The sequence below is a fragment of the Vulpes lagopus genome, chromosome 2 (genome assembly GCF_018345385.1).
Source record: "Vulpes lagopus strain Blue_001 chromosome 2, ASM1834538v1, whole genome shotgun sequence".
Lineage (NCBI taxonomy): Eukaryota > Metazoa > Chordata > Mammalia > Carnivora > Canidae > Vulpes > Vulpes lagopus.
This window is the reverse complement of record NC_054825.1, coordinates 167,155,139-167,180,345: the sequence shown is the minus strand read 5'-3', so window position 1 is coordinate 167,180,345 and position 25,207 is coordinate 167,155,139. Positions and strand designations below refer to the sequence as shown.

Below are 25,207 nucleotides of genomic sequence, written 5' to 3'. Positions count from 1 at the left end.
AAAAAGAAAGAAAGAAACGTAAATATTAGCAGCCATTTACTGGCCATGACAACATCCATATTCCAGATGAAAAAACTGAAAGCCAGGGATCCCTGGGTGGTGCAGCGGTTTGGCGCCTGCCTTTGGCCCAGGGCGTGATCCTGGAGACCCGGGATCGAATCCCACATCGGGCTCCCAGTACATGGAGCCTGCTTCTCCCTCTGCCTATGTCTCTGCCTCTCTCTCTCTCTCTGTGTGACTATCATAAATTTTTAAAAAAAAAACTGAAAGCCAGATTGGAAATCTCCCGTCCAAGCCCAGGTCTGTGCCTCCAAAGTCCATGCTCATAATCACGGGGCCCTCTCACCATGCAGGAAAGCCGTGCATGGTTGCAACTATTATTTTAACTGGACACGCAAGGCATGCACCCATGCACGAGTTGTGGGCTACTGGAAAGGATAACAAGCAGGTGTGGCATTGAGAGCACAGGGTCTGGAGTCAGGACTGAGTTCGAGTCTTGCCTTTCCATTTCCTGGCTGTGTGACCTTGATCAGATGACATCTCAGGCCTGAGCCTGTTTCCTCATCTGTAGAAAGGAGGCATAATAACGGTGCCACCATGCCAGTTTGTCAGGAGGATTTTTTTAAAGATTTTATTTATTTATTTGATAGGGAGCACACAAGCAGGGGGAGTGGCGGGGAGAGGGAGAGGGAGAAACAGGCTCCCCACTGAGCACAGGGCCCAACCTGAGGCTCAATCCCAGGACCCTGAGATCATGACCTGAGCAGAAATCAAGAGTCAGATGCCCCCCGGGGTGCCCCGAGTTGATGAGGATTTAATGAGAGTATGGGTGCGAGGCCTGGCCCATTATCCTAGAGTGCGTGCTGGGAATCTCCTCGTCCTTGTGAGTCCAGGCGGTGGGTGATGAGCCTCTTTGTGTGAGAGAAACTATCTCCAGGTTCAAGAGCTGAACCCAGCACTGACCCTGGTAAGTTACTTCTCTAAAACAAAGGATCTAGCTTCTCCACACACGGAAATCCCCTCTCAGCCTCCTGACCTTGGGACTGGGCGCGTGTCCTTACACACCCATCCCCCTTACACAACCATCCCCCTTCCCTTGCAGAAGAGCAGACTCAGGAGCGGGGAGGAGGTCCCCATACAGGGTCTCCAGCCCCCCAGACCTCACAGAATTAAGCACACACCCCTCACCCACTGCTACCAAGCCTGCTCACCTTGTCTCTGACAGTCAGCCCTAACATTCAAAAGCCAAAAGTCACATTTTCAAATGCATTTCTCGGGGGCCCCAGCCCCTGCTACAAAGTTTCACTTACTATCACCACCGTGGGTAAATCCAGACACTCAGTCAGAGAACGTCTCTTCCAGGTGCATGCGTGAAATCTGCTAAATCTTCGGTGCCAGTGCCATTCCCGAGAAACGAATTTAAGAGCGTGCCAATGAAGCAGAACACATCTGCTGGTTAGGTGTGTTTGCAGACCCTCACGTAAGCCACGCCTCCATTTTGCAAAAAGAGAAACTGAGGCAGGGATCCCTGGGTGGCGCAGCGGTTTGGCGCCTGCCTTTGGCCCAGGGCACGATCCTGGAGACCCGGGATCGAATCCCACATCAGGCTCCCGGTGCATGGAGCCTGCTTCTCCCTCTGCCTGTGTCTCTGCCTCTCTCTCTCTCTCTCTCTCTCTCTGTGTGACTATCATAAATAAATAAAAATTAAAAAAAAAAAAGAAAGAAACTGAGGCCAAGGGAGGGTAAAACTGACTCGGTGAGCTTATGGGTCCAGGATTCTGGGATTCATCATAACCAAGCAATGGAATTTGTCACCAGTCATGGAATGACCAACATCCTGTGCCTTCTGAGACGCAGTCTGGGTCTATGCACCCAGACGGACGCGGCATCTCTTCTGGAATATTCTTGCCACCAAAATCTAATGATGAGGAAATATCAGATAAACTCAAAACCCAGGGGGACATCTTACAAAAGAACTGACCTGGCATGTTCAAAAATGTCAATCTTGCAAAACACAGAGAAAGTCAGAACAATCATACCGGACAGAGTCGAAGACAGTAAACTGAATACAACTCACAGCCCTGGTTTGAATACTGGGGAGAAAAAAACGTTTTGCGATGAAAGATAGTTTGGAGACAAAACTGGTAAAGTGAGTCTAGGCTGCACTGTTAGACACCAGTCCTGTACGGCGGTCAAATGTCCTGATTTTACGACTTGTGTCTGAGAACATCCTTATGAGTGGAAATATAAGTGTTTAGGGGCAAAGGGGCTTGATGTCTGAAACTCACCCTCCAATAATACTTCAGAGGGGAGAAAAGCAGAGAGAGCCAATGATAGAGCACACGAGCAATTGTTAACAATTGCTGAATCTGGGTGAAGGCCACATGAGAAGTCTTCGTCCTGTTGTTGCTACTTTCCTAGAAGCTTAAAATGATTTCAGGGGACACCTGGATGGCTCAGTGGTTGAGCATCTGCCTTGGGTTCAGGTCGTGATTCTGGGGTCCTGCATGGGGCTCCCCACAGGGAGCCTCCTTCTCCCTCTGCCTGTGTCTATGCCTTTCTCTCTCTGTGTCTCTCATGAATAAATAAATAAAATCTGTTTTTTAAAAAAAAGGGCAGAGCCAGTGCTCTTAAAAAAAATAATAAAATGTGGGGATTCTTGGGTGGCTCAGCGGTTTGGAGCCTCCCTTTGGCCCAGGGCGTGATCCTGGAGGCCCTGAATCGAGTCCACATCAGGCTCCCTGCATGGAGCCTGCTTCTCCCAATGCCTGTATCTCTGCCTTTCTCTCTCTCTGTGTCTCTCATGAATAAATAAATAAAACATTTAAAATAAATAAATAAAATGAAATCATTTCCAAAGAGAAAAACTGATTGCAAATTAAAAAGTCATGGTTTAAAAGTTGAAGGTTTAAGGCTTTGTGTTTCCATGAGTATCTAAATCTGTCATGCATTTGTGGTCAGAGTTTGAGAAGCTGGGAGGGTGAATTTGCTGCTTCAGACAAGGCTTCGGGGCACGACCCGGGCCTTGGGGCGTGGTCAGGGGGCGTGGCCAGACGCAGAGGCCTGGCTGGGATGAAGAGCCGGCTGCAGCCTGAAGGGCGGTCGGAACCTAGGGGCGGGGCCAGGGCCCTGGAGGTGTGGCCAGGGTCTGGGGGCGTGGCTTGAGAAACTTTCCCAAGGGAGGAGGTAAGTTTGTACTTGGAGCGCCCTCTCGTGGTTATACTGGGGTCTGGCCTCCACTTTTTTATTTTTTATTTTTATTTTTATTTTTTTTAAAGATTTTATTCCCTGTGAGGAACCCGCAGGGGGACTCGATCCAGGACCCCGGGATCACGACCTGAGCCAAAAGCTGACACTCAACCACTGAGCCACCCAGGTGCCCTGGCCTCCGCTTTTTAAAAAATACTTTATTTTTCAGAAATTTTAAAAAAAATAGCTTTATTGAGATATAATACATACACCATACAATTCAACTATTTAAAGTGTACAATTCAGGGGATCCCTGGGTGGCTCAGCGGTTTAGCGCCTGCCTTTGGCCCAGGGCGTGACCCCGGGGTCCCAGGATGGAATCCCACATCCGGCTCCCTGCATGGGGCCTGCTTCTCCCTCTGCCTGTGTCTCTGCCTCTCTCTCTCTCTCTCTCTCTCCCTCTCTCTCTGTGTCTTTCATGAAAAAAAAAAATAAATCTTAAAAAGAAATCTATTCCTCAAAGCAAATTTATAAAAAAATAAAAAAATAAAAAATAAAATAAAGTGTACAATTCAGGGGCACCCAGGTGCCTCAGTCAGTCAAGCATCTGCCTTTTGCTGGGGTCAATATCCCGGAGTCCTGGGATGGAACCCCATATCAGGCTCAGTGGTCAGTGGGGAGTCTCCTTCTCCCTCTCTCTGCCCCTCCGCTGCCCCCACTCATGTGCTCTCTCTCTCAAATGAATAAATAAAATCTTTAAAAATATAAAGTGGGGCAGCCCCGGTGGCCCAGCGGTTTAGCGCCGCCTTCAGCTCAGGGTGTGATCCTGGAGACCTGGGATGGAGTGCCATGTCGGGCTCCCTGCATGGAGCCTGCTTCTCCCTCTGCCTGTGTCTCTGCCTCTCTCTCTGTGTCTGTCATAAATAAATTTTTTAAAAATTAAAAAAAGATTAAAAAAATAAATAAATAAAGCCAGGATATTGTCCCTGCTAATCCCTTTTAAAATAAATAAATAGGGATCCCTGGGTGGCGCAGCGGTTTGGCGCTTGCCTTTGGCCCAGGGCGTGATCCTGGAGACCCGGGATCGAATCCCACGTCGGGCTCCTGGTGCATGGAGCCTGCTTCTCCCTCTGCCTGTGTCTCTGCTTCTCTCTCTCTCACTGTGTGCCTATCATAAATAAATAAAATTTAAAAAAAAAAAAATAAAATAAAATAAAATAAATAAATAAATAAATAAATAAAAATATAAAGTGTACAGTTCAATGGTTTTAGTAAATTCAAAGAGCTGTGCAATTATTACAACCAATTTATTTTTTTTAATTTTACTTATTTATTCATGAGAGACACACACAGAGAGAGACAGAGACACAGGCAGAGGGAGAAGCAGGCTCCCTGCGGGGAGCCCAACATGGGACTCAATCCCAGGACCCCAGGATCACGTGAGGAGCTGAAGGCAGGCGCCTAGCTGCTGAGCCACCCAGGCATCCCATTACAACCAATTTTTTTTTTTTATTTTTTTTTTAAGATTTTATTTTTTTTTATTTTTATTTTTATTTTTTTATGATAGTCACAGAGAGAGAGAGAGAGAGGGAGAGAGAGAGGCAGAGACACAGGCAGAGGGAGAAGCAGGCTCCATGCACGGGGAGCCCGATGTGGGATTCGATCGCGGGTCTCCAGGATCGTGCCCTGGGCCAAAGGCAGGCGCTAAACCACTGCGCCACCCAGGGATCCCCATTACAACCAATTTAAAACCATGTCTTCACCCCCAAAATAAACCCCATATCCATTAGTAGTCACTCTGTATTTCTCCCCAACCTCCTTCAGCTCAGGTGATCCCTAATATATTTTATATAGATTTATATAGATTTGTACAGATTTGCCTATTCTGAACACTTTATATAAATTTAATTATACAGGCAGCCGGGCGGCTCACTGGTTTGGTGCTGCCTTCAGCCCAGGGCGTGATCCTGGAGACCCGGGATCGAGTCCCACCCACATCGGGCTCCCTGTGAGAGGCCTGCTTCTCCCTCTGCCTGTGTCTCTCATGAATAAATAAATAAATCCTTAAAAATAAATACATAAAATCTTTAAAAAATAAATGAATAAATTTAATCATACGGTATATGATATTTTGTAACTGGCTTCTTTCACTTAGCATAATGTTTTTGTTTTATTTTCTTTTAATTTTTTTTTTAAAGTAGACTCCATGCCCAGCATAGAGCCCAATGCAGCTCTTGAACTCATGTCCCTGAGACCAAGACCTGAGCTGAGATCATGGAGCACCTGGGTGGCTCAGTGGTTGAGCATCTAACTTCAGCTGAGGTCATGATCTCGGGATCCTGGGATGGAGTCCCGCATTGGGCTCCCCGCAGGGAGCCTGCTTCTCCCTCTGCCTGTGTCTCTGCCTCTCTCCCAGTGTCTCTCATGAATAAATAAATAAAATCTTAAAAAAAAAAAAAAAAAAGATCTGAGCTGAGATCAAAAGTCCAACACTGAACTAAATGAGCCACCCAGGCACCTCTAGCATAATGTTTTTGAGGTTTATCTACCTTGTAGCATTCATTCCTTTTACTGGTCAAAAAAACCTTCCATTGTCCAGGTAACTGCTTTTAATTTACCCATTTATCAGCTGATGGACGTTTAGGTGGTCTCCACAAACACTTGCGTAGATGCACGTTTTCAGTTGTCCAGAATATATATATATGCACAGGAGTGGAATTGCTGGGTTATACAGTAATTCTATTTTGCCATAGATAAAATCTCTTTATTTCCTCTACTTTGAGGAGCTGCCAAACTGTTTTCGAAAGCAGCTGCACCGTTTTGCATTCCTACCAGCAGGGTATGGAGGTTCCAATTCCTCCACAGCCGTTCCAGTACTTATTATCTGTCTTTTCCACTACAGCCACCCTAGCAGGTGTGAAGTGGTATCTCATTGTGGTTTTGATTTTCATCCGACTGAAAACGATGCTGCAGATCTTTTCTTATCATTCACTGCTTTTGGATCCTCTTTGGGGCTAGATGAACTCTAGCTACTTTGCCATATTTGATCCAGATCTTTCAAATTAAACTATAAATGACATCATTGATGTCTCGGCACGTCCTCTTCTCAGTCCATCCTTGCCCTTTGCCACATCCTGCATGTCATGTTCAGCGCGACCTCCCGTGTTTTCATACTATTATCACATACAGATGCATCCCCAAATAATCTACAGCATTGGTTTTGCAGGTTTTCAAACCTGATATAAATGCCATTATCCTGTAATCCTCTGCTTTTGCTTTTTTTTTTTTTTAAGATTTTATTTAGGGGATCCCTGGGTGGCTCAGCGGTTTCACGCTTGCCTTTGGCCCGGGGCGCGATCCTGGAGTCCCGGGATCAAGTCCCGCGTCAGGCTCCCGGCATGGAGCCTGCTTCTCCCTCTGCCTGTGTCTCTGCTTCTCTCTCTCTCTCTCTCTCTGTGTGTGTGTCTATCATAAATAAATAAAAATAAATCTTTAAAAAAATAAAGATTTTATTTATTCATGAGAGAGAGAGAGAGCACAAGCTGGCAGAGGGGCAGAGGGAGAGGGAGAAGCAAGCTCCCCACTGAGCAGAGAGCCTGACATGGGGCTCCATCCCAGGACCCCAGGATCAAGACCTGAGCTGAATGTGACCAACTGAGCCACCCAGGCACCCCTGCACTTGCTTTTTATTTTTTATTTTTTATATTAGTTTCCTAGGGCTGCTGTAACTTAAGACCACAAACTGAGTGGCTTAAAGCAACAAATCTATTTCCTTCCCTTCTGGAAAGTAGGAACCCCAAAATCATGGTGCTGGCAGAGCTGTGCTCTCCCTGAAGGCTCAAGAGGAGAATCCTTCTTTGCCTCTTCCTAGTTTCTGGGGTTTGCCAGTGATCCTTGACATCCCTTGGCTCCAATCTCTGCCTCTGACTTTCTTCCATGTGTCTTCCATCATGTGGGTTTCTTCCGTGTATATACCTATGTCTGTGTCCAAATTTCCGATCATGTTGGGTTCACACCCCACCCTAACAGTATGATATGACCTCATCTTGGTGACAACGGCAAAAACCCTATTTCTAAATAAGGTCACATTCTATTTCTAAATAGGGTTCTAGCGCACTTGAATTTGGGGGCAGGGCTCACTATTCAACCCAGTACACTCATCATCATGTTTTTAGGACTCACACTATTGGTATGTGAATCCAGTTCATTCACTTGAACTGCTGTGAGGGAGGCCTCTGTGAGAGTATACCGCAATTTATGCATCCCTCCTCCTGCTGGTAGATGGCCTTACCTTGTTTCCAGTTTTCTCCATTTCCGACTAGAATGCAATTAACATCTCTGAACTTGTCTCTTAGAGTTTCTCAGGGCAGTAATTTTCAAACTGCCCAACAAGATCCATTAGTGGGTTGTGAAATCAATTTAGTGGGTGGCAAACACAACTTTCCCTTTAATGAAATGGAATTAAATAGAACAGAAGCTATTGTAACACATGCACATAGTCTGGGTAAGGATTACCCTGTGAAACCGTTTCAGGTATGTATGTAATGTCCCCACATGAGCAAACATGCTTAGGAGCCACAGCCCAGGACGATGCAGCCAACAACCCTCATGCCCCATCCAAGGTCTGATGGATGCCGCCAAATGGCTTCTCCAACTCATTTGTTCATTTACACTTCCATCAGCATCTCATCAACACTTACCATAGTCAAAAATTTTGACTTTTTGCCAGGCCACTGGGTTTTCATCCTGTTTCTGGAAAAGGAAACAGGCTGAGACAGGGCAGAAATGCCAGGAGCTGGAAGACAGGCCGTGCCATCCGAATGCAAAGACCCGGTCTGAGATGCAACGTCGAAGATCCCCTAAGTGAAGAATTCGTGGGTTCTAAGAGAGGATGAGGGCCTGAGTAGGAAACGGTGTTGGAATGAGCGGGTCAGCTCTCATCCTAAACCGCTTTCCCCTTCCCGCACCTCAAAGTGGGGGGGCGGGGGGGGGCCTGGGGCGCAGGGAGGGCGCGGTCCACGGCGCCCCCGGGTGGCCGCCCAGCGCACAGCCAGAGCTGGGCATGTGCGCAGGTTGGGGCGAAAACCACGCTCCTGCAGCGCGGAGCCTACCAGAGGCGTCTCGACCTCTGCTTTCTTGAACCCCATCTTCCCGCCTCATCTCCTGGGGGACCCAGGGGCCCACCTCCTCTGGAAATCTGGGTGTCTCAGCTCTAACCCGATTTCCCACAACCCCGCCCGCCCATCACGTGGGGACTCACGAATTATGTTGCTAAATTCCTGCTCCCCCAGACACCCAGCCCTGCTACTAGGGGACCTAGGGGGTTCTGGTCTGGTCGCGCTATGCTTTCCTTGTCCGGGGCAAAGAGATCGCACTATCTCCACCGACGCTGACTTCTAGAAATTGCAGCTCTTTGACCTTTAATCCCATGCCACAGCTAAAGATCCAAACCTGCGTCCGAAAGCCCCAGGAATGCCCTGTCCCAGCCCCACCTCCCCGCAGGGTGGATAAAGCCCCCAGCCTCCTGGGTCCCTGGGGGGCTCAGCGGCGGAGCGTCTGCCTTCGGCTCAGGGCACGATCCCGGGGTTCCGGGATCGAGTCTCATATGGGGCTCCCCGCAGGGAGCCTGCTTCTTCCTCTGCCTGTGTGTCTGCCTCGCTCTCTGTGTCTCTCATAAATTAAAAAAAAAAAAAAAAAATTCAAACTTTAAAAAACAGAAGCTCCCAGCCCCACCCCCAACCCCAAAAGCCTCAGGTACCCTCCTCCGGTGCAACCTTGAGACCCAGCTTCCAGAAGGTCTCAGAAGCGGCCCAGGTATCCTACCTACAATCCCCACCCACTGAAGAGTCTTCCCCTATCTCCACCCATCCGGCCCTCTTTAGGGGATCAGACTTGCGCACCCCATCTCTAGGAAGCCGGGTACCAGACCCTCCCCCGCCCCCCGCCTCCGCCCGCTGCAGACCCCCGTACCTGCAGTCCCCTCCCTGCTTCCCCAGGGTCCGCCCCCCCCCCCCTTCCGCTCGGGGCCCCGCCCCCACCCGGGCCGCGCCGGCCTCACCTTTGCCCGCCGCCCGCCTCCCTCCCCCGGCACCCGAGGGCCCCATGGCCGCGGCGGCTGCCCCCCGGGGGCGGCGGTGGGAAGAGGCCCGCGAGCTCCGCCGCGCGGTGAGGCTGCTGCAGCGCCTGGAAGAGCAATGCGGGGACCCCCGGCTGGCCTCCGGGCCCCCCTCGCTGCGAGACCTGCTGCCCCGCACCGCGCAGCTGCTGCGCGACGTGGCCCACGCCCGGCGGGCGGCCGGGGGGGGCGGCCCCGAGGACCCCGGGGGTGCGAGGGACTTTCTCTTCGTCTACGTTCACAACCTGGAGGCCAAGAGCAGGCAGGTGGCAGCACTGCTGCCATCCCGGGGCGACAGGGGCGCGGACGACGAGCTCTTCCGGGAGGGCTCCAGACTCAGGTGAGCAGCCGCCCTCGCCCGGGACAGAGAGGGGATCTGGAGTCCCGGCCCCCAGCCCCTCCTCCCTCAGACCCGGGGGTCCGGGCCCCCAGCCCCTCCTCCCTCAGACCCGGGGGTCGGGCCCCCAGCCCCCTCCTCCCTCAGACCCAGGGATCCAGACCCCCAGCCCTCTCCTCCCTCAGACCAAGGGGTCTGGGCCCTCAGCCCCTCCTCCCTCAGACCCAGGAGTCCAGGCCCCCCAGCCCCTCCTCCCTCAGACCCAGGAATCCAGGCCCCCAGCCCCTCCTCCCTCAGACCCAGGAGTTTTGGGGGCCCCCCAGCCCCTCCTCCCTCAGATCCAGGGGTCCTGACCCCTAGCCCCCTGCTCCCTCAGACCCAGGAGTCCAAGTCCCAACCCCTTGAGAGAAGCTGGAAAACTGAGCAATCCAGTTTTTTCTTTGGACTAGATGCCCTCAGCTCCCCATTTCCCCTCTTTCTTAGCCACCCAGCACCCTGCTTCAAATTGCCCCCCCTCTCCCAGAGGCCTAGACACACAATCTGGGAATGTGGGCACCCCAGTGAGCTTGTTACATGAGGAGGGATGGACTGACATCCCCATCGTCTCGCCTGACTAGGGGGATGCACAGCACCCCCGTCCCCTGGCGCCACCCAGCCCACCGTCTTGGTTCCTGAGGAACACCTAGCTCAGGTCCTGGGGCTTATCTCTAGGGCCCCCTCTTCTGAACTCTGGGGAAGGGGCTGCTGAGTGACCAGAGCAGATGAGGATTGGGGTCTAGAGCCTGGAACAAAACAAAGTCTGGACGGGTGGCTCTCAACCCTCTCAGGCAAATACTTTGTAGTGTCTCCTTAAATTCATCCTGAAATGAAATGCATAGGTTAAACTACCTACCTACCCATAATTTTTTTTTAAATCACCATAGTACCCCAAATGTATTATAAGGGATGACAAAAAGACTGCCCTTCATAATAACATTATCTGTGTTCCAAACGAAAATGCCAAGACACAATTAAAATTATTCTGAAAGGCAAACTTGCTAGTCAGACACTTGCACCCCTAGGCAGGATCCTTTATCACTGAACCAGTCTTCCTGCCATATATAGGATAGTTGAATTTCTGTAAAATCCAGCAGAAATTTAAGATGTACAGAAAAATGCTTTTGTAGGTGTGCATGGATGGTTCAGTTGATTGTCTGCCTTCAGCTCAGGTCGTGATCCTGGGGTCCTGGGATCGAGTCCCGTGTAGGGCTCCCTGCTCAGCGGGGAGTCTGTTTCTCTCTCTTCCCCCTACTTGTGCTCTCTCACTCTCTCTCAAATACATAAATAAAATCTTTTTTTATTTTTATTTTTTTTTAATATTTTATTTATTTATTCATAGACACACAGAGAGAGAGGCAGAGACACAGGCAGAGGGAGAAGCAGGCTCCATGCAGGGAGCCCGACGTGGGACTCGATCCCAGGTCTCCAGGATCACACCCCAGGCTGCAGGTGGCGCCAAACGGCTGCGCCACCGGGGCTGCCCTAAAACCTTTTTTTAAAATGCTTTTGTAAAACAAAATTGGGCTTTAGGTTTAGATAATTTAAAATAGATTTTCCACTTTCACTGATGTCTGATGGGACATTGGAAAGTGGAGTGGAATGTGGGTAAATTTTGCTAGGGGGGGATTGTACCCCCACAATCTAGCCTCTCTACCATAATCACGATGTCAAGTTAATTTCTAGAAGCCCCTTAGGTGGTGGTGTAGGGGCGCCTGGGTGGCTCAGTGGTTGAGCGTCTGCCTTGGGCCCAGGGTGTGATCCTGAGGTCCCGGGATCGAGTCCCACATCGGGCTCCCTGCATGGAGCCTGCTTCTCCCTCTGCCTGTGTCTCTGCCTCTCTCTGTGTTTCTCATGAATAAGTAAATAAAATATTAAAAAAAAAAGAAAGGTGGTGTAACTCCACTGAGAATCACTGTTCCAAAAACTAGGAAGCATAGAGGCTTAGTGAGTATCTGAGTGAGTGTTCTAGAGTTACTAGTGTCATAGCAACTCTCTGAAGAAGATCCTAGAACAACAATCTCCACTAAAAATCTAATGCAACCCACATGTGTAGTTTTATTTTCTAGTAGACATATTACAGAAAGATTTTTTTTAAGATTTTATTTTTAAGTTATCTCTACACCCAACATGGGGCTTGAACTCACACCCCCGGGATCAAGAGTCACCGGCTTCACTGACTGAGCCAGTGAGGCACCCAAGAAAGATTTTTTTTTTAACAAGTGCAATGAGTTTTAATAACCTTCCCTTTATTTAACTCACAATATGTAAAATATTATCATCTCAACTTATAATCAGTATAAAGCAATAATTAATAAGATAGTTCACATTCTTTTTAATTTTTTTCCACTAAGTTTCAGAAATCTGCTGTGTATTTCACATTTTGAGCACATGTCCGTTTGGACCAGCCACATGCTGGTAGTGGCTATGTACTCGACTCTGGGAAGGGGAGATGTTTAGGCACCTCAGGGGTAGCCCTATAAAGTGCCAGAAACCCTATAGACCTGGCTCAAGGAGGCTCTTAATATAAAATAATACAAACGATAATAATTAACATGCACTGAGTGCCGACTGTATGCCAGGTCCACTGGGCATTTTCTGTGCTCCTAAGGCTGGACAAGGAGCACCTGCGTGGCTCAGTGGTTGAGTGTTTGCCTTCAGCTCAAGTCGTGATCCCGGGGTCCTGGGATGGAGCCCCAAGTTGGGCTCCCTGCTCAACCGGGGGTCCCCTCCTCCCTCTCCCTCTGCTGCTCCTCCTGTCTCTTCTCTCTCTCTCTCTCTCTCAAATAAATAAATAAATAAAACCTTAAAAAAAAAAAGACATGGAAAAGTCCGTATTGATCCCCCTGGGAGACAGGGGCTGTGCCTGTCCTGCACTTGTGCCCATTTCACAGTTGAAGAAACAGTCTTAAGGGGGGTAAAGGAACCTCCCCCAAAATGACACAGCTAAGAGTCAGAGCTACCCTTTGCTGCCCCCCACATCCTGACCCATACCCTAGGGAGGCAGCTGGCAGGAGAAAGCACAGAGGTCCCCCCACCGGGGGGCTGAAACCAAGAAGGCTCCGAGCAGCCCAGCGGCTGCTCACAGACCACTCCCAGTGCCCTCAGCTCTGGTGCGCCCATCTCTGACAACGCAGGGCTCCTCCTTCGCCCCAGTGGGCTGCAGGTGGAGGCTGGGATCTGTTTGCTGGAGGATGACTCGGATATTGGGCAGCACCTCCCTTTCCTTCACAGGCAAGGAAATCGAGGTTCACAGAGGGGAGAGGTGGCAGGGTGTCAATCGACTTTGACCCTGCACTGATATGTTACAGCAACTGGGGGCTGGTGCCTGTGGATATTCCCCACAGCGGGCGCAGGTGTCAGGGGGAGCCCCAAGGTCCAGCCCAGGCCCTCAGAGCCCATCCCCACAGGCGACAGCTGGCCAAGCTGGCCCTCATCTTCAGTTACATGCATGCGGAACTGGGCGCGCTCTTCCCCAAGGGAGAGTACTGTGGACACACGTACAAGCTCACCAAGGCCTCAGCCCACAACTTCTGGAGGAGGCACTGCGGAGCCCGGTGAGTGAGCACCTGTCCCCAGGGCCGCTTAGCTCCTGGACCCTCATCCTATCCCTGCCCTGGGGACCCAGGAGTCCAGGCCCCCAGCCCCTCCTCCCTCAGACCCAGGGGTCCAGGCCTCAGCTGCCTCCTTCCTAGAGGTCTTCCCATCCTAGGTTCCCAGGGGCCTTAGCTGCATACTCCACCCCGCCTCCATCCAGGTGTATGCTGCCCTGGGCTGAGTTTGAGTCGCTCTTGTGCACCTGCCACCCAGTGGAATCAGGTGCCACGGCCCTGGCCTTGCGCTCCACCATTAACCTCACCTGCAGTGGCCACGTGTCCATCTTCGAGTTTGACATCTTCACCAGGCTCTTTCAGGTGAGTGAAGGCCAAGGCTGGAAGCTCAGAATCTTGGCTCCTGAGGGGAAGGAGAGGTTGGGAACATGGCCTCCTGGGTCTGAGGGAAGAGAGGCTGGGATCCCAGACTCATGGCTCCTGGGGAAGGGAAGGTTCTGAGGTCTTCTGTGTAAGGTTCCTAGGCTCACCAAGGATGTAAGCTGAGTGGCTATGTTCTGAGACCCAGGGAGGCAGGAGGTTCAGGCTGCTTCCTCAGCCCCTCCCTGACCCAAGTGTTGCCCCACTCCAGCCATGGCCAACGCTTCTCAAGAACTGGCAGCTCCTGGCCGTCAACCACCCGGGCTACATGGCCTTCCTCACATACGATGAGGTCCAAGTGCGTCTGCAGGCCTGCAGAGACAAGCCAGGCAGGTAAAAGGGCCCGGCCTTGGGAGGAGGAGGCTGCTGGGGGCTCCAGGGTCTGGAGCCTGGGCTGGGCTGTGGTGGGAGCACAACCAGCCTTTGGAGAGTAAGAATGGAAGGGCCGAGGTACCTGTGACCCCCAGACTGCCAAGACCTAAGAGGTAGGATGCTGAGTGCCTCCTGCCATCCTGCCTCATCTTCTGGGACCTCCCAGGAGCCCGATGATATTGAGCAGTGCTCAACATGCACCACCATCCAAAGTGCAATTCCGCTGACACCCTCTTGCAATGCACCTTCTCATAGTCCAGCAGCTAAAGGAATAATACGTGGTCTGGCCAGGGGCCTGAAGACCCTCCCCAGCATAAGATCCATTTCTGATACATCGGAATTCATACTGTACTATCTATTAAAATCTTTTAAGATGACCCTCCTACACCTGGGGTCAGGAGACTAGGGACCAGACACCTGAGTCTTTAAATTATTTCAAGCCAGGAATTTTGAGCTGTTGGGTCCTCCCAGAGGGCTAAGGATTGAGAGGCTGAGCTACCTGGAACACTAAAGGTTAAGGGAATAGTTCACATTCATGAATCTTTGCAGGGCTGAGGTATGAGAACCTCAGGACAGCAACTGTGTTAGCACTCTCCCAGTTACACTTCAAACTCGTTTAAAGAGAAAGAAAAAGGGATGGATTAATTCTCGTAATTGAAAAGACCAGGTATGGGGTTTCAGGTGCAGCTGGATCTAGGTGCTCACAAGCTATTGTCAGGAATGGCTTCCTATTCTTCCCTGTGTCTACTTTCCTCTGTTTTTGCTTCATTCTCAGACATGGTCTTTCCTTATGGTGGCAAATGATTTCTAGAAGCCCCAGCCATACACCCTCCCAGCTTAGCAACCTCTGTAGAAATGGGGTACCTTGTTCCTGATACTTCTAGCAAAAATCTCAGGGCTGATTTCCATCACTATGGTCAGGGGTCCTACAATGCACTGATTGGCCAAGGTAGAACCAGCCTTGTCTAAAGTCTTCCAGTGAAGGAAGAGAGAGAGAGAGCCGAGCAGGTAAAACGTGGATATCCCCTACAGTGGCAGACAGAAATCTTTTTTTTTTGGCAAACAGAAATCTTAATGCTCATTGCCTTAAAAAGTGGGAAGGTTAAGGGAACTTAGACATCTGGGTCCCCAACAGAATGGGGAGCTACGAAGTCTCAGATGGGCCAGGGCTGACATTCCCTCACCCCATCCTACCAACCTCTTCCTCCAGCTACATCTTCCGTCCCAGCTGCACTCGCCTGGGTCACTGGGCCATCGGATACGTGAGCTCAGACGGCAGCATCCTGCAGACCATCCCTCTCAACAAACCCCTGTTCCAAGCACTCCTGGACGGACAAAAGGAAGGCTTGTGAGTCACCATCCTGGCAAGGGGAGGGTGTCAGCAGAACGCACTTGGAAAGGTGGTGTGCGTTGAGCACTGCCCAAAGATCACTCTGGGGGCTTGCGGGTTGCTCGGCAAACGCTGTACATTTGCAGTACCATATTGTTCCGGTAGGTGGCAGACGAGGGTCTTGAGCAAGGGGTGCCTTCTCCTCTTTCTTAAAAGATTTTATTTGTTTATTGTAGAGAGGGGCGGGGCAGGGAGGCAGGTAGAAAGAGAAGCTCCTGGAGTCTCTGTGCTGAGCTTGGAGCCCGACACCAGCCTTGATCTCACCACTCTGACATCAGGACCTGAGCCAAAATCAAGAGTCGGAAGCCTAACCCACTGAGCCACCCCCCAAGGGCGCCTTTTTTAGTTCACAGAAAGCTGCCATGTGGGCTAGCAAGTGGCTGGGGGACGCGTGTGGGGAGTGGTTTCACTGGTTCCATTCCTGGGAATTCTGCTGAAAAACTTTTCCTTCTAGATAACCATAGCCTGTTCTAGAATCTAGACTGTTGTGGACTTTTTAAAAGATTTTATTTATTTATTCATGAGAGAGGCAGGGATATAGGCAGAGGGAGAAGCAGGCTCCCTGCAGGGAGCATGATGCAGGACTTGATCCCAGGACCCCGGGATAATGACCTGAGCCAAAGGCAGACGCTCAGCCACTGAGCCACCCAGGTGCCCCTTTTTAAATTTTTTTTTAAAGATTTTATTTATTTATGATAGAGAGAGAGAGAGAGACAGGCAGAGGGAGAAGCAGGCTCCATGCTGGGAGCCCGACGTGGGACTCGATCCCGGGTCTCCAGGATTGCGCCCTGGGCCAAAGGCAGGCGCTAAACCGCTGAGCCACCCAGGGATCCCCCCCTTTTTAAATTTTAAGTAGGCTCCACATCCAATATGCAATTTGAACTCACTCCCCTGAGATTGAGAATCACATGCCTTACCGACTGCGCCAGCCAGGTGTCCCATCTGGTCACATTTTTGTCAACCAATTGCTGCCTTATTGGTAACCAGTAGTTACCTTTATGTGTTTTTCTGCCGAACGACACCGTATTTAATATGTAGTCGATTCTCTCACAGTGACCTCCCGGCCAACAGCACTATAACTCACTTCCGAAGGAAGCTCCTCTAACACCTGTGTTTTCTCCATAAGATGCGTCCCAGCCTCACACTTAGGAATGCTGGACAGCACCCCAGCACTATTTGGGGGTCATTTAAAATGGCAAAATCACCAACAAGAAGCGCTAAAGTACAAAAAAACAGTGGCACTAAATCCACTGATAAGGATATTTGTTTACAGAGCAAGGAGCTGAAACCAGAAGGCAGAGTGTCGCCTTCTCCAACCTCGCTCAGAAATGCGTCAGGTGACTCAAATTTTTTGCCACTCTGTATAGTCAACGAATGATCACCCAAGTGCCATGACTATTGATTTGGGGGTGACACAGACATTTTAGCAGGTAGAAACATTTGCAGATCCAGAATCCAAGAATAACGAAGCTCTCTTGGTTATACTATTGTATCCCTATCCGACAACCGAGAAAGACTAAGGTCCAGAGACACGGAGCTACTTGCCGGGGTCATGCAGCTGCTGAGCTCATCGGCTAGGATTTGAAGCCAGGCTCAGTACATGGACCCTCGCCCACCGTAATGTCTTGAGTTCCCAGTCAGACTTCATTGGAGAAAAGGATTCTAGAGATAAAATAAGTGTGAACACACCATCAATCTGGTTGAACCCCCACCCCCTGCACCTGCCTCGCACACATACCCCACCACCATTATAAAGACGGGAAGATAAAGGCCCTGAAAGGGGAGAAGAGACTCAATGAGTCTCTTCAACCCCACAGTGAGGTGGCTTTCTAGGTCTAAAGTTGATCACAGCAGGGATGCCTGGGTGGGTCAGCCGTTGAGTGTCAACCTTTGACTCAGGTTGTGATCCCAGGGTCCCAGGATCAAGTCCCGCACTGGGTTCTTTGCAAGGAACCTGTTTCTCCCTCTGCCTACATCTCTGCCTCTCTCTGTGTGTCTCATGAATAAATAAATAAAATATTTTTTAAAAATAAATAAATAATAAAATTGATCACAGCAGTTCCCTATGGGGGCGTTTAGGTGTGGGGAAAGGATACTGCACATGTTTTATGGGTGCCACCAGTCTTTGCCCCTGGCATGATTATGTCCATTTTACAGAAAGGAAAGCTGAGTGCAGGGAGGTAGAGCTGCCCAGCCCAGGGTACACAGTGATGTGGGAGAGCTGCTCTGGGAACCAGGCACGGGCACTTGCCCTGCTCTACTGGGCTGGCCAGACAGAGCCACCAGCCTCAGGGGACCTGTGGCCCCACTGTTGGTCTCAGGGGGCACCTGTGACCCAGAGATTTAGGAGACTTCTTCTCGGCTGCTCTGGAGCCTGGTGGTCAGAACTCACCCATAGCCCAGGTCCTACGTCCCTCTAGACCCCTGTGTGGCTTCCAGCAGCGGCCTTTTCTACTCTGAACCTCAGTAACTATATGTAAAATGAGGAGTGTAGATGATCTAGAAGGGTCTTTCTAATTCTGCTAGTCTAAGACCAGGATTGGGTCAGTCTAGCAATGTGTGACCTGAGATGTTCTTATACTTGGGCCTGAACCCTCAAGAACGGGGTTGCTCTGGGAGGGTGAAGCCTGGGACTCGGTCAGTTTCCTGGTTCTTTTTGTTTTGTTTTGTTTTAAAGATTTTGTTTATTTATTCATGAGAGACACACAGAGAGAGGCAGAGACATAGGCAGACGGAGAAGCAGGCTCCATGCGGGGAGCCTAACGCGGGACTTAATCCCAGGACCCTGGGATCACAACCTGAGCCAAAGGCAGACATTCAACCACTGAGCCACCCAAGCATTCCAGTTTCCTGGTTCTTGTTGAGCTGATTTGTGTTTGTAGAGCTTGAGGCACTCAGGTCTAATGTGGCCTTTTTGGGGGGTCTGAGGTGACACGGCCCTGCCCTGGAAAGTCCCAGTGTGGTGAGAAAGAAGAGAGATGATCCCCAGGCCAATGATGGGTCTGGGAGAAATGCTCATCCAGAGGCCCTGGGCCCATGGCAGAGTCGGGGGGAGTCCTTGCTCCTCTGGGGTGCGGATTGCTAGACGGCCCTCGGTCTGCCTCTCTTCCCCAGCTACCTCTACCCAAATGGGAGGAGCCACAATCCAGACCTGACTGAACTCTACCAGATGGAACCCCATCAGTACATCCATGTGTCAGAGGTGAGGCCCAGGCCTGTGCCTCCCACCCCTCCATCCCTGCCTCCTGCCCCACCCCACCCCCACTGTGCCTCTACTCTGGAAGTCTCTCCCGCAGACTCAGGCCTTGGGTTTTTGTGGCTGTGTGGTGGCCATGTGACCCGGGTAAATCACTTGGCCTCTCTCTGCCTCTGTTCCTTCTCTGGAAAACACGGTTCCTCGTGCCTCCTCCCCAGGGGTTTCTGTGGGGATTAAACCAGGAAACGATACTGCTGAGATGATCAGAATGGCTGATGTACTTGAACTTCCCCCAGTGATAGCCCCTGGACCAGTTCCTAGTCTTCACAGCCACCCCACGGGTGAGAGAGGAACGGCAAATGAAATCTTTTGGTATAAGTATATCCCACGCGGTATTTGGGATATACTCAGATCTAAAACGTTATGCATTATTTACCTAAAAATCACATTTAACAGGGCATTTTTCGTATTTTTAGTTGCTAAATCTGGCAACGCTGAGTATGAACCACCCCAGAGACTGAGTTTCATAATAAAGTACATGGAAGAGGCCGCTGGACACACGGCCCTCAACTTAGGAGGGTTCAGGGCTAGCACAGAGGTTTGGGACTTTCTTCCTGTGGCCTGACTTGTATCCACATGGCTAACACCTCCCTTCCCATCCTCCCCATCTTCTCCCCTGCTAGGAACAGCTACAGCTATACTGGGCCATGAACTCCACGTTCGAGCTCTGCAAGATCTGCGCTGAGGGCAACAAGGACGTGAAAATCAAGCCTTGTGGGCACCTGCTCTGTAGCCGCTGCCTGGCAGCCTGGCAGGTGGGTCTGACCGCCCTGCCTTTCTGCCTAGTCTCCCCCCCCCCCACTCCAGCCCCCTTTATGTTGAAAGTCCTGGAAGGATTTCCCACAGGCCTCATGGATCAGATGGAGAAAGTGAGGCCCAGGGAGAGCAGGGATTTGCTTGGGGTCACTCAGGAGTGATGAGCGGGAGCCCACCTCTCTGTCTGTGCCTCTGTCTCTATCTTGCTCTGCATCTCTCATCTCTGCTCCTCCTTCTCCAGCTGCGTTATTATTAGCAGAAAGGGCTCCTTGTTCCCTGGCTGGGTGATCTGGGGCCGGTGGCTTCCCCTCTCTGAGCATTGACCTCCTGCCCTGGAGAAGGGGGGGCTGATGGTAGTAACTTCTCAAGGGCTATGGTGAAGCCCACAAAGCCCTCTGCAAAGGTCCCTGGGAAACTGGGGCTATTGCCCCTGTGTACGGTAGGTGCCTGATATTAAGCTTTTTGATGGTAATTGGAGGTGTTTGACACACTATTTTTTTTAAAGATAATATTTATTTATTCATGAGAGAGGCAGAGACACAGGCAGAGGGAGAAGCAGGCTCCCCACCAGGTGCCCAATGGTGGACTCGATCTTGGGACTCCAGGATCATGACCTGAGCCAAAGGCAGACGCTCAGCCACTCAGGTGCCCCTTTTACATGTTTTTGATGGCTGAGGCATGCATTCCAAAGGCATTCATTCATCTTGAACACACATATTGCCAGCTGTAGGACACAGCTCCTAGCAAAACGACAGAATAAGGAACCAGGCCACCCCTCTCATGAAGTTCCCCTTTAGAAAACCTGGGGTAACTAGTCAGATAGCAGACCCCTTAAGTGACCCCACTTTTCCCTTCCCATGCCCTAATGCCTTAAATTCACCAATGAAGAGCAAACCTGCAAATCCGTAGATACCACACTCAGCGCCTAATAAAGGCAGAGCCCTGGGTGCATGCATCTTCTCTCTCTGTCCACCTGGGACTCACTGTGGGGAGCCAGCATGCAACGTATCCCCCGGGACCTGTGAGTAATCAATCTTGGTTTTTTTTTTTTTTAAGATTTTATTTATTTATTCATGAGAGACACAGAGAGAGAGGCAGAGTCACAGGCAGAGAGAGAAGCAGGCTCCCTGCGGGGAGCCCGATGAGCGACTCAATCCCAGGGCCCCGGGACCATATCTTGAGCCAAAGGCACATGGCCAACCACTGAGCCACGCAGGCGCCACTCAGTCTTGTTTTTGAGAGCTCACTGGCAGTTGCTGCTAAGGTGTGTCCTATGATCATAAGCACTGCAGGGACCAGCTGAGCCCCAACAGTGGCCCCAGTGGTGGTTGTGAGGCAGATGTCTGTGGGGCTCACCAGATTAGTACGGGCCCAAGCAAGTGCATCAGGCATTCCGAGGTGACAGCATCCCAGGACAGCTGAGCCCCGCCCCTCCCCACACACAACACCCTGGCTCCGCCTGCTGGGCTCCCTGCTTGGGTGCCCCTCCTGTCCCCCTTCCCATCCTGCATCCCCTCATTCCCCCCCTTCCCAACTCCTCTCCCTCTCTCTGTTTCCTCCATCTGCCCTCAGCACGTTGCTCTGTTAGGGAGGATGGCCCTGTGGTCCCAAGGGACATGGAGGAGACCAGGGAGACCCTGACCCTATCCTTTCCCCCACCAGCACTCCGACAGCCAGACCTGCCCCTTCTGCCGCACAGAGATCAAGGGTCATGAGGCTGTGAGTGTCCATCAAATCCAAGTGAGGCCAGCGGAAGCCAGGGCCGCTGCTGAGGACCAGAGAGAGAACAGTGACCAAGCAGATGGAGAGGAGGAGCTGGGGCAGGTAAGCAGGGCCAGGCAGGAGCTGAAACTGGAACTCCTGGGTCTGAGGGAGAAGGGGACTGGGGCCTGGACCCCTGAGTCTGAGGGAGGAGGGGACTGGGGTCTAGACCCCTGGGTCTGAGAGAGGAGGGGACTGGGGTCTAGACCCCTGGGTCTGAGGGAGGAGGGGACTGGGGTCTAGACCCCTGGGTCTGAGGGAGGAGGGAGCTGGTGACCTAGGGGTCCTAGGGACCTAGACCTTTGTTTCCCCAGGGGTCTGGGGCTCTGACTTCCTCCAGCTGTAACTCTCCCCAGGGTTAGGACTTTGCCTTATTCTCCATTCCATCTCCAAAGCCTAGAAGAGTGCTGGGACTCTAGGCAGAAGGACACGTAGGGGGAATATGACAGCTTACAATCCCCTCCCCACCCTGTGTCTCTCCTAGGTGGCTTCCTCAGCCCCCCCACAACCCCCTCAGCTGAATGTGTCCGCAGCTAAAGACTGGCTGAAAGTGGTGAGTCAGATACTGGTGTGAGGTGGGCAGCTCAGGTCTCGTTCAGCCCCGGGCTCCCTCAGGGACTCCAGGCCCAGCAGTTACCCTCTGTACCCAATGACAAGGCGCTAGGCGATCCTCTGTACTCTCTCATTCTCCTCCTTACTCATCCCCCTTGCTGGCTTTCTGCCTCTCCTTCCAGCATCCCAGGCATGTCTAACCCCAGGGCCTTTGCACGAGCTATTCCCTCTGCTTGGATCTCCTTTCTCCAGGCTTGCTTTCTCATCTCCTTCTCAGGGAGACTTCCCTGACCAGCCTATCTTATTGATAAAAGGAACCCCCCTCCCTCCAAGCCTCTTCTCTGCTGACTTCCATAGTTCTTTTCGCCACCTGGCAGAGGGTACAGTCTGTTTCTATCCCAGTCAGCAGGTTGTAGCCCTCCCAGAGGTTGGGACTTTGTCTTCTCTGCTATGTCTCCAGAGTCTAGAGCAGTGCCTGACATATCGCAGGTATTCAGTGGATAGGCTTTGAATGGATACAGTGAACTGGGTCTTCCCAGCAGCCCCACGAAGTCAAAGCTGTTCCCCTCTTCATTTTTTCAGAGGAAAAGGGCTCATAAAGGTTGCCAAAACCTCAAAACGTGATACAAGAGAATCTAGTGGTTGGGGGGGGTGTGGTCTTAGAAACCCCTAAAATCCTCCTAAGCAAGCCCCAGCTTTCTCCTCCTCCTCCGCCTCCTCCTCCTCCTCCTCCTCCTCCTCCTCCTTCTCCTCCTCCTTCTTCTTCTTTAAGATTTTGTTTATTTGTTCATGAGAGACACAGAAAGAAAGGCAGAGACACAGGCAGAGGGAGAAGCAGGCTCCTTGTAGGGAGCCCAATGCGGGACTCGATCCCATGACCCTGGGATCACGCCCTGAGTCAAAGGCAGACACTCAACCACTGAGCCATCCAGGTGCCCCAAGCCCCAGCCTTCTTTCCCCCCACACCCCTCACTTCCTACCTCAGGATTTTCCAAGCCCCTGGCCTGCTGGGGAGGGGCCAGTCTCTTAGCATCTCAGGCTGAGCACACACTAGATTCAATCAATACAGGGCTGTCTTCAAACAAACAGCTCAGGAAGTCCGGGAACATTATTCGACCGCAGCAAACAAGTGAGCCAGCAGGAAGGGGGTGGTGGTGACACCAGCCAGGGAAGCTAAAAACAGATCCAGACCTGCAGCCAAAAGCAAATGGAAACATTAGGAGGCACTCAGCCTGCTCCCTGAGGACAATGAGGGGGACACAGCCAGAACGGTAGGCCGATGGGGCACCTCCGGCCACATGGGCACACCTTTGCCTCTGCTGGGCCCTCCGCCTGGCATGCCCTTTCCTCTTCTCCCCAGACCCAGCCCAGTTCAAATCCCAGTCAACTCCTACCCCTTCATCCTTCAAAACATACTGCAAGAGAGGCAGCCTGGGGGCGCCGCTTCCCAGCAAAGCGACCACCATATGAGAACAGTTAACGTGTGTATAACTTGCCATATGCCTGGCACTGCTTTTAATGTATTGATTTAATTGTCATGACAACCCAGTGAAGTAGGTCCTGTTGGGATCCCTATTATGCAGAGTGAGATGTGAGGTCACTAGCTCAAGGTGAAAGAGTCAGGGCTGGCCCCCAGGCCCCTGGCTCTAGACTCCAGACTCCATCCTCCACTCCCTTGGGCCTCTGTTCCCTTGTCTGTGAAATGGGCATCATGCCAGTCCCTGCCGCACGGAGGCGAGGGGTTGGGCTGCAGTGGGCACGGGGCAAAGGGGGCTGTGTCAGTGCGGTTGTGGTTTGCATCTGCTGCTCCTACACTGCTGTTCTCCATCTGAGAAATCCACCTCTAGGCAACAAGACTCATTCAGTGGGACCCTGGCACCTCGCTGGCCACTGGGGACCTCTCACCTCCTCACTCTCTCCATGTGGAGAATAGCAATAAGCCTGGGCTGGGCCCCACAGGTTCTGATGAAGTGGGCAAGACTGAGTGTGTATGACCTGGGTCACATCCCTTCCTAGCCTCTTAGAAGACCCTATTAGCTCCCCAGGGCTCCGAGAAAAAGCCAACATACTCTGCAGCCCACAAGGCCTGGAGGAATCTGACCCCTCCCAACCTCTCTGACCTCTTACCATCCCGCCAACTCCTCTTCAGCAACAGTGGACCCCTGCTGTGTTCTAACAAGCCACCCAGCCCACTACCCATCATAGGACCTCTGCCTACACCCTTCTTCCATTCGGCCCTTCTGTTCAAGTCCACCCCTTTCCAAGAGGTCTTCCCCAGCCATTTATATCGAGTTGACCCCTACTCTCCCCATGCCCGTTTCAGTTCCCTGAAGAACATCTAACACTCTCGGGATATTTTCTTGCTCATGCACTGATTACTTATGGTATTGTGCACTGATTACTCACTCTCTGGATATTTCCTTGTCCATGCACTGTTTATTCGTGGTAAGTCTCTTGCTTAGTAGATCATCAGCTGCATGAGGACAGAGATTTGTGTGTTTTATTCATAGCTGCCTCTTCAGAACCTAGAATAGTGCCTGACACACTGTAGATGCTCAGGGAATGTTTGTGAGATGGATGGATGGATGGACGGACGGACGGATGGATGGATGGATGGATGGATGAATGGATCGGTAGGTGAATGGATGATGGTGGATGGATGGGTGGATGGATGATTGGATAGATGGAGGGATGGGTGGATGGAGGGGTAGATGAGTAGATAGGTGGGTGAATGGGTGATGGTGGATGGATGGATGGTTGGACAGATGGAGGGATGGGTGGACAAACAAAACTTCCTACTCAAGCCAGAGGTGCTAAGGAAAAAAAAGCATGGACCAGGGACAAGACTGTCATATTGTCTCTCCCACCTCCTCCCCCCAGCCACCAATGTATTACTGCTGTTCGGGACTGTGAAATGAAAGATAGCTGTAGTTCAGCTGTGACATCTCTTAATCTCTTCCCCTCCAGGTACCTCCAGCCCTCCCCAGACTGCAGGGCCCTATTCCCTTGCCAAGAATTAAGACTGTGGCCTTAGCCCCATGGCAAATCACCTCTAGCCCTCAGGACAGGGAGGGAGCCACAGGGTAAGTGGAGAGGCAGCTGGGGTCCAGGACTCCCAGGTATGCGGGAAGATGGGATGGGGGTGCATAAGGGAAACACTGATCCTATGAGATGGACAACTCTTCTTCAAACTCTCTCCATTGCAGAAACTCCTAAAGGCAAAGTCACCCCTCCGGCTGTCCTTGTGGGGCCCATGATCACCGCCCAGCCATGGGGGCTGGTGAATCTACTCCATCTGGGCCCCAGGCAGGTTCCTTCCCCTGGCCTGGCCCTGCCCTGTTGCCCAACCTGGCTGTGATTCTATCTAACCTCTCTTTCTGCCTCTCAGGGTACTAAATGTGCTGCTAAAGGGAACCCCAGGGACTGGAAGGGGTTTGTGAATAATAAATTGCCAAGCCTGGCTGTCCTCTGA

General features: G+C 51.5%; 1 protein-coding gene across 2 annotated transcripts; it reads left to right on the top strand.

Annotated features, from left to right (window-relative positions):
- Positions 1-9,250: 9,250 nt before the first annotated feature.
- CBLC (Cbl proto-oncogene C) lies at positions 9,251-25,207 on the top strand. Of its 2 annotated transcripts, none has more exons than XM_041746428.1 (11): positions 9,251-9,644; positions 13,088-13,234; positions 13,435-13,591; positions 13,860-13,981; positions 15,231-15,368; positions 18,525-18,612; positions 19,290-19,421; positions 21,085-21,246; positions 21,668-21,736; positions 24,703-24,818; positions 24,942-25,207. In XM_041746428.1, exons 1-11 carry the CDS (start codon positions 9,292-9,294, stop codon positions 24,949-24,951), a joined length of 1,494 nt encoding a protein of 497 aa, XP_041602362.1. In that variant the 5' UTR covers positions 9,251-9,291; the 3' UTR covers positions 24,952-25,207. The 2 variants fall into 2 exon arrangements, with proteins under 2 accessions (XP_041602362.1, XP_041602361.1); XM_041746427.1 differs by having other exon boundaries at positions 12,989-13,234.